This window comes from Muntiacus reevesi, chromosome 4 (genome assembly GCF_963930625.1).
Source record: "Muntiacus reevesi chromosome 4, mMunRee1.1, whole genome shotgun sequence".
Classification (NCBI taxonomy): Eukaryota; Metazoa; Chordata; class Mammalia; order Artiodactyla; family Cervidae; genus Muntiacus; species Muntiacus reevesi.
The window spans coordinates 122,056,872-122,066,717 of NC_089252.1; the positions used below are offsets into that span (position 1 = coordinate 122,056,872).

Sequence of the window (9,846 nt, forward strand, 5' to 3'; positions counted from 1 at the left end):
AATCAAGGTATAATTAGGGAAATGGCATATCTTTAAAGATATTTTTATTATCATAAGTTGAAATGGAATGTCTTTGAACTGGTGTACAATATTCTTTTATCCTCAAGGTTTTCTGCTATATAACTGTTACAGATTAGAGGGGACTGAATAAACACAGTAAGTAAAGGCAATATATAACACTGGATTAGATCTAGAGGGTAAAATACTAAAAAGGATATTATTAGCACATTTGACAATACTTGAATATGGATTTTATTTTAGACTTAAAACAATAGTCACTTCCTAAACAAGTCAAAATCCTAAATTTGATCACTGTATTGTGGTGATATAAAAGAATGCCTGTTTTTAAGGCACACACATATTCAATTATTAGGGCTTCCCTGGTGGCTCAGACGGTAAAGCGTCTGCCTACAATGAGGGAGACCAGAGTTCAACCCCTGGGTCAGGAAGATCTCCTGGAGAAGGCAATGGCACCCCACTCCAGTACTCATGCCTGGAAAATCCCATGGAACGTGGTAGGCTACAGTCCATGGGGTCGCAAAGAATCGGACACGACTGAGCGATTTCACTTTCTTCCTTTCCCTGATAGCTCAGTTGGTAAAGAACCCGCCTGCCAATGCAGGAGATATGAGATGCGGGTGCAATCCCTGGGCCAGGAAAATCCCTTGGAGGAAAGTATGGCAACCCACTCCAGTATTCTTGCCTGGAGAATCCCCATGAACAGAGGACCCTGTGGGTTATGATCTGTAGGGTCAAAAAGAGTCCAACACAACTGAAGCAACTTAGCATGCACGCAAGGCATGGTGTCTGCAATGTACAGACAAGATAGATTAGGAAAAACAATAGCGCAGAGTAGTTTGTGACTGGGGACAGTGAGGAGGGGGCAGCAGCAGCAGTAAGGTAGGGATGCAGAAAACAGCAGAAGGAGAAAGTAAAAGGAGCAAAATGTTAATTAAACTCGAGTGAAGAATCGTTATATAGAAATTATTTGTAATAACCTCACGACACTTCTGTAAATTTGAAATCCTGTTAAATAAGGTTTTTTTTAAGTCTCTGTTAACTGTTGCCATATCACAATGGTATTGCCTAAACAGAAATTATCTTCATTGTTTGAGTTTACATTTCTCTGAGCCCATCCTTATATTTACATATAAGGTAAACAAATAGCCTTTTCTGCACTACCATGCAGACTCTCTCAAAAAGGGAGGGGCCAGCAACAATTTTTTTTTTTTTTAATATTATTTTATTAGTTGGAGGCCAATCACTTTACAACATTTCAGTGGGTTTTGTCATACATTGACATGAATCAGCCATATAGTTACACGTATTCCCCATCCCGATTCCCCCTCCCACCTCCCTCCCCACCCGACTCCTCAGGGTCCTCCCAGTGTACCAGGCCCGAGCACCTGACTCATGTATCCCACCTGGGCTGGTGGTCCGTTTCACCATAGATAGTATACATGCTGTTCTTTCAAAACATCCCACCCTCACGTTCTCCCCCAGAGTTCAAAAGTCTGTTCTGTACTTCTGTGTCTCTTTTTCTGTTTTGCATATAGGGTTATCGCCACCATCTATCTAAATTCCGTATATATGTGTTAGTATGCTGTAATGGTCTTTATCTTTCTGGCTTACTTCACTCTGTATTATGGGCTCCAGTTTCATCCATCTCATTAGAACTGATTCAAATGAATTCTTTTTAACGGCTGAGTAATATTCCATGGTGTATATGTACCACAGCTTCCTTATCCATTCATCTGTTGATGGGCATCTGGGTTGCTTCCATGTCCTGGCTATTATAAACAGTGCTGCGATGAACATTGGGGTGCACGTGTCTCTTTCAGATCTGGATTCCTCAGTGTGTATGCCTAGAAGTGGGATTGCTGGGTCATATGGCAGTTCTATTTCCAGTTTTTTAAGAAATCTCCACACTGTTTTCCATAGTGGCTGTACTAGTTTGCATTCCCACCAACAGTGTAAGAGGGTTCCCTTTTCTCCACACCCTCTCCAGCATTTATTGCTTGTAGACTTTTGGATAGCAGCCATCCTGACTGGCATGTAATGGTACCTCATTGTGGTTTTGATTTGCATTTCTCTGATGATGAGTGATGTTGAGCATCTTTTCATGTGTTTGTTAGCCATCTGTATGTCTTCTTTGGAGAAATGTCTGTTTAGTTCTTTGGCCCATTTTTTGATTGGGTCGTTTATTTTTCTGGAATTGAGCTTCAGGAGTTGCTTGTATATTTTTGAGATTAATCCTTTGTCTGTTTCCTCATTTGTTATTATTTTCTCCCAATCTGAGGGCTGTCTTTTCACGTTACTTATAGTTTCCTTTGTTGTGCAAAAGCTTTTAATTTTCATTAGGTCCCATTTGTTTATTTTTGCTTTTATTTCCAATATTCTGGGAGGTGGGTCATAGAAGATCTTGCTGTGATTTATGTCAGAGAGTGTTTTGCCTATGTTCTCCTCTAGGAGTTTTATAGTTTCTGGTCTTACATTTAGATCTTTAATCCATTTTGAGTTTATTTTTGTGTATGGTGTTAGAAAGTGTTCTAGTTTCATTCTTTTACAAGTGGTTGACCAGTTTTCCCAGCACCACTTGTTAAAGAGATTGTCTTTTTTCCATTGTATATCCTTGCCTCCTTTGTCAAAGATGAGGTGTCCATAGGTTCGTGGATTTATCTCTGGGCTTAAAATAGTTTATAATCTTCAAGGGCAGTGTCATAAACACTTGAAAAATATGTTTAACATTTGTCTGTACATGCAAATATGTGGAAATAATTCCAGAGGGCCTCTTCACATAGTTCAAACTGATGCTAACCAATTGATCTATCAAAATATCATTTTTAAAGAAAGACTGTTATGCTAAATACTGAAATTGTTCTTTCACATTAGCATACTATACTGCTTATCAACTGGAGTTAGCTCAGGATTACAGTTTTTTTGCTGTTGTTTTTTTTCCTTAGTAGATAGTAAACCATAGTTGCTATAAATGCCAAAATTCACTAAGTCACCTTGATGTCACAGTTTAGTAGGGCAGATTAAAATCGTAAATTTACTTTTGACATTGCAATTTTAGCATGACACTCTTCTCTCATATCAAATTTCAGCATCTGAGAATCTCATGCAAGGCATGATAATCAGGTTTTAAATGCAAATCCTGAAAAATGGATTTCAGTAGAGGATGAATTTGAAACTTCAAGCTGGTCATGCCTGGAAGGACATGTGAATGTTTACAGTTGAGTTATGACACACATATATTTCTTTCAGATAATTATAGACAAAAAGGCATCATACTATATAGTTTATTTCTGACATAAAGCAAGGTCCTAGTAATAAAAGAAGACAATATGGTCAAATGTTACCTCTCTCTCTGATTTACTCTTCAACTACCTTAAAAACCTAGGTAGGTACAGAAAAGCAAGTAAAGTTTTAACTAATATTTTATAGGTAAAAATGGATTTGACAAGAGTCACAATATTTTCAACTAAAAATGACCATGTACAGGCTACATCTCCAGATGTTAGACAAGATAATGACAACATCCACTTGGAGCTCTGAAGACAAATAATGCTCTTAACCCAAAGATGGTGGGGTGCTTCCAGATGCCCTAGGAAGTCGAACAGATTAGTCTGTGGTAAGAAAACACCAGGATCCAATATTTGAACTTTGCAACCAATAAAGAAGAATTGACTTGACTCTTACTTAATTTGGTGAAACCTATTTCCTCAGAATACTTGATTCACAGAAATTTAGTTTTCAAAGGACCAGTCAGAAAACCTAAGTCCAGCTGTCTATTTTTCACAAATGTGAATTCACCTTCTGACCAAATGTCATCTGATAAGTCAGATCTTTTGGCTCCCAGGTGTATCCCTGAGTGCACTCTACTGTGTCACTATTTTGTTTTATGTGAACACACACAAAAAAGCAGGAAATTTCAGTCTCCAAGAGAAAGCTTTAAATAATTTAAAACATGCTTCTCTTTGCAAGAGCTGATTCTTCCAGAGTATATATTATGATTATTGAATGGCAAAAGAATAATCAAAGACAATTAAATTTCAATATATTTTACTCCCTTTAATTTGTACACTAAATATTTTAATCATATATGATGTATACATTCTTTGAAGATCACTCATTTATGAAGAACCCAATCCCTGTTACTTGCTTTGTATTGAGAAAAATGATTTAGATAATGGAGAGTTTCTTCTTTTAAAAATATTTGTACACCAAAGGCTTAAATGCCTTCACCCTATTAATTGGAATGGAACAAAATTCTAATATCTTTTTTGTGACATGTCACTGATTTAACATGAAGAATTTCAGTACATTTTAACAAGTCATAAGGGAATTTTAGGGGCTTCCCCGGTGGCGCTAGTGGTAAAGAACCCACCTGCCAGTGCAGGAGATGTAAGAGACTCGAGTTTAACCCCTAGCTTGGGAAGATCGTCTGGAGATAGGCATGACAACCCAGTTCAGTATTCTTGCCTGGAGAATCCCATGGACAGAGGAGCCTGGTGGGCTACAGTCCATAGCTTAGAAAAGAGCTGAATACGACTGAAGCGACTTAGCAGGCAGGCAGGCAGGCAACGCAATTTTAAATGATACAAATAGAAGGAGGTGACAAGGTGGTTATGAGCATAAGTTTTCAGCGTCATAAGAGTGTTCTTTTTCTAAGAGTAAATATAATAAAACACTGACAATATAAATCTAGTCCTAGTCCTGATCATTTGTATTCTAATTAATATGATGGTCTCACATATGTTCTGAATAAACTTTATTTTTTCATTAAATAAATTGAGAATTTGAGTTCTTTTACAATATAAGGAGGATTTAAGAGGCAGAAAAACAATCATTTCTTCTGTCAAAATCAAGTATGCAAAGGTTCTCACAACAATTTGGTGAGAAAAATTATATGGGAGTAAAACAATATGAAGAATAGTGGTCCACAATCAAGCTCTTTTCATTTCTTGTTACCCAAGTGTAGTTCAGGAACCAGCAGCATCAAAGTATGTTAGAAATGCAGAAATCCAGGTACTACTTCAGAACTAACAAATCATAATCTATATTTTAAAAGGATCTCTGAGTGGTTTATTTACACCTGAGGATTTTCTGAAAATCATTGATTTAAGTGAAATTTGGAGAAAGCATAGGTCAGGAGTGAGTGGAAATGATTGTATTTTTATCTGTATTTTCTTACCTAACTAGGCATGTAATTGGTAGGTAAACAATATTATATACTATTTGTCAGACACTTTGTGAAGACTTTTAAATTCATTGTCAAGTTTAAATCTCACCACAACCCTGTATGATGAAAATGTTATTGACATTTTACAATGAGAAAACTGATTTACAGAAGTTAAGTAAATAATGTAAGTTCACAAAAATAGTAACTAGTAGAAGGGAGGCCATCTGACTCAAGAATGTATGCACTGAATCGATATATTTTATGGCTTAGCACATAATATGCAGATTCCAATTTATATCAAAACATGGTACCAATTTATGAATGACAAATGTATAAACTGCACAAAGGCTACAATGGAAAAAAATTACATCCTAGATAAAGGAAAAAATTTTTGTCATGCATGGGTCTTAAATAGCTTAGGCTTTCAAAATCCTCTATATCTGCCAATTTGTGTTTTTTAAGGTGATAGAACACACAATCAGAAAATTTGGATGGGGACAAGTACTGGCTAAATACTCATCAACTAATAGTTAAACTAGTAATTAACCCTCTGCTCATAAAAATATACAGTGTGATTCTATGAATGAATTCTAAAACTATTTAATAGTAGTCTGATGATTATATACATTAGAAAATCCTTATTTGTACCTGTCTGGAAAGATACATATCTATATTTCCTTTATTCTGGAAAGGGAGTTATAGAATCTGACAGATACAAATAGATGATTTTAAAGTTTTTGTTTCTTTAGCTACAGCTGCATTTTGATAAAGTATAAAGGTACAAGATGCCACTCTATTTCACAGTGATGAGTGGGGGGGTGGGTACAAAAAACTAACAAGATACAGGAAATTTTTCTTGTAATATATTCAAGTTCATAACTAATGGTTATAACTATGATTAAAACAGCTGACACTTATTGAATACTTGCTTACATGTAAGAAGTTGTCACAAGAAGATTTTTTAACTATCATTTAATTTTAGCCAAGAAATAGGAACTAGCTTTATTCCGATGAGGAAACAGAATTGGTAAATGTTGGATCTAAGATTTAAACCCAGATAGGCAGGGCTTCTCTGGTGGCTCATAGGGTAAAGAATCTGCCTGCAATGCAGGAGTTCAGGGTTTGCTCCTTGGGTTGTAAAGGTCTCTTGGAAAAGGGCATGGCAACCCACTTCAGTATTCTTAACTGGAGAATCCCATTGACAAAGGAGACTGGCAGGCTACAATCCATGACATTGGCAAGAGTCTGACAGGACTGAGCCACGAAAACTTTCACTTTTCATACTGGTTCAAGGTCTCATTATTTCATGCTGCAGAATTTTAGGACAGGCTTCCTTTACCTCCCTCCCAGTATTTAACTTTAAGGTAGATCAGGTTTCCTCCCTCTTCAATAGAGAATATTCATAATTTTCTCTTTGGATTATTTTAGAGATATATGATGATTTACTTACAATCACTGGCTTAATGGTCTTATAAATGAGACAAATGCCTTAGGTTCATGTGATCAATACATACGAATTATGTCTTTACTGCCTAGTTTTTCATTTAAAAAAAAAACTGAAAGATAAAAATTATACTGTCATTTGCTTCCTTGCACCATCTAGTGGATTTAAATGACAACTGCGGCAGTGGTATGAATGATTATAAGTCAATTACACGTCAAATTTTCAAACATCTGGAGAACAAATGCTAAAACTGTACTTCAGCTCATACCACAAACATGGACATAGTTGCCTTCTGTCTTTTTTAAGAGGGAATTGATCAGCATGGGTGCTGAATTCAATAGCGAATGTTTAAATTTGTAAACAAAATAACATGAAATAGCATCCTTAGCACCTTTTTCCCATTACAGATAATGAAAGTCTAACATATTTTACTTTCTTCCCACCCATTTCCCTGCGCTCCAACGCTCGCCAGGCAGCTGCGCGCAGAGACGAGCCCCGCGCGTCTGCGCGCCGCCGGTGCGCAGGCGAGCTGAGGAGCGGAAGTGGGAGGCGGGGCTAAGCCGGGACCAGCGAGCGGAAGAGGCCGCGGCGGCGGAGAGCGGCACCCACAGCGTTTGGAGGCGGTGAGTCCCGGGCAGCCCGAGCTGCGAGTCCCAGCCCCGGGGAAACGCCAGGAAAAACGGAAGGACCTGGGATTCCGGAGCAGTCGCCGCTGACTGCTGCTCCCCTGCCGTTGCCGCGGCGGACGCTTCCGCATTCACCGCTGAAGACGCGGCCCTGACAGGCCTAGAGGCCTAGGCGCGGCCCTCCGAGCCCGACGTGTTGCCGCCGTGCAGCTGTGAGTAATCCGAGCGCCCTCTCCACGGCCGTTTACAGATTAAAATGGAGGAAATTTCCTTGGCTAACCTGGATACTAACAAGCTGGAGGCCATCGCTCAGGAGATATACGTAGACCTGATAGAGGATTCTTGTTTGGGCTTCTGCTTTGAGGTGCACCGGGCAGTCAAGTGTGGCTACTTCTACCTGGAATTCGCAGACACTGGTAACGTGAAGGATTTTGGCATTCAGCCAGTTGAAGATAAAGGAGCGTGTCGCCTCCCGCTTTGCTCCCTTCCTGGAGAATCTGGGAATGGGCCCGACCAGCAGCTGCAACGCTCACCTCCGGAGTTCCAGTAGCTGCCACGTGAGAGGCTGAGGGTGACCAGGTCAATGACATAGACCAGTCCTGTGGTTTTGAGAAGTTAGGTAGCTAAGTAGAAAAAAAAAAAAAAAAAAAAAATCAGACAAAAGTCCCAATTCCCACTGAAGATCCTACCCTTTAAAAACCCGAAGTGGAGAATTTAGGAATTCAGATCCTTGTATAAGTGTATTGCGTTGGGTCAGCTTTGAAATCCTGAGCAGGAGGAGCTGTACTATGGATCCAGCGCGCCGTGCTTAGGTTGATTTCTAGTGCACAAGAACCCCGTACTGTCCCCAGTGCGCAGGTGAGCAGCTGTGCACCCAGCATATAAAGTTCTTTGGTTCCTCAGCCTGTCTGCCGGCCTGATGTCAAGGGCTTTCTGGGTAACTGACGGTTTGGACATAACTGATGGACAGGCCTTTATCGTTGGGCCGCAGTGGGACAACACCTCTGATCTCTCAGCCTTGGGTTTCTCCAAGACACATGCAAGTCAGTGATGAGAGCTGGATATTAGGCATTCCAGTCTAGTAAAACCATGAAAAAGAATTCCTGGCCGAATCTGTAGGAGAAGCTCTGTGGTCTTGACTGCAAGGAGAAGAAAAGCTCCAAAGTCACCAGTTTCCCAAAGGTCCAGCATTTAAAAATGACATCAACGGACTTGGGGACTTGGGCTAGCATCTTGCTCAACAGGGCCCTCTTTCTTGCACCACATCTGGTGGCATAGGCTTAGCAGATGGACAACTTGGTTATCCAAGCAGGCTGAGAATTGAGTAATGATCCCTTGGGGAGGTAGCAGGGCCTTCTGCAACTATGCACGATCTTTCAAACTGCAAGATTCCTAACTGGATGTCTTATGCTGTGGACAGCAGTTCAGTGGGGCATTTTCCTACTCTCGAGTCACTAGTTACCTTGCCAGTCTGTGGGTCTAACTTGGTTATTATGCCAGGTCACTACCTGCCTCCTACTTTCAGGGCAGAAGTGAACTATGGAAGAGCATCATGGCTAGCCAGGAGGCTGAACTTTCAAAGTTGAGCCCAGAGAGGACCTTTTCCAGCTGTAGTCAGCAATGTGCTGGGAGCCAAGGAGCAATCCTGGGTCATCTCTCATCTGACTGCAGTATCCTGTCGCACACCCCTGCTCCTTGGGTTGGGCAGTCACAGGGTTTTGTGGTGGCGAACATCTGGACGGTCACCACCTGCCCTTCACACGGGGCAGTGCCCTCCGGTCAGTCCCCTTTGGACTTTCTTGACAACACGAGCTGTCATTTTGTTGCGTGAAGGACAGGACCTTTCAAGGAAAGGACCCCCAGAAACCCCCTGGTTTTAGAGAATGGGGTAGGGGAGGATGGGAACTGTGAGCTCTGTATCAAAGCTACTCTCCACTTGACTCCCTGATTGAAGTTTATGCTGTGTAGAGTGGTGGGAGCCCCCAAGGTGAGCGGGAACGGTGCTGCTTTCTTTGAAATGTTTTCTTACCTCATCTGTGCCCCAGTAAGGGGCCCAGCCTCATTTTCCTGGCTTGGCCCCATGTCCTCCAGTCCCTGCCCCACTGCCTGTCTGGTGCAGTTCATCGCCCCGGGGTGCTGCCTGCCACTCTTCATTCACGCTGACCAGTTCTAATTTCTCTCTCTTGATTCTCCTGCTTCTGAAGCCTGCCCAGTTTCCCTTTCCTTGACTTCTTTTAAGTTTGTTTTGTTTTCTTGTGTTTGTGAGAGAGAGCAGAATCTGTCTTATGGCTCCCTCTATTGGGATTGGGATGGGAGGAGAAAGTAATTTTTTTTGTATGTGATAAACAGTGTCATACCTAAGCATTTCCCCTGTAGGACTGCCTTGCTGATATGCCTTCCTGCTGTGTCTCACTTTCTGAGAAGGTTTATCTCCCCCCTCCACTTGGGTACTGCCTCTAGGACCCAAGCAGAAGAGCAGTGAAGGACTGATGCGCGGGAGTGGAGTAGGTCCTGATCCATTTCCTCTCACCCCTGCTGTGCACGTATCCTTCCTGATCCCAGAAGGAACTGTTCGGACTCGTCCTTGGACT

At 41.0% G+C, this 9,846-nt stretch overlaps 1 protein-coding gene across 1 annotated transcript; it reads left to right on the forward strand.

Annotated features, from left to right (window-relative positions):
• Positions 1–7,183: 7,183 nt before the first annotated feature.
• Positions 7,184–9,617, forward strand: ATXN7L3B (ataxin 7 like 3B). The gene has a single exon (XM_065934093.1). It carries the CDS (start codon positions 7,512–7,514, stop codon positions 7,803–7,805), a length of 294 nt encoding a protein of 97 aa, XP_065790165.1. The 5' UTR covers positions 7,184–7,511; the 3' UTR covers positions 7,806–9,617.
• The last annotated feature ends 229 nt before the right edge of the window (positions 9,618–9,846 follow it).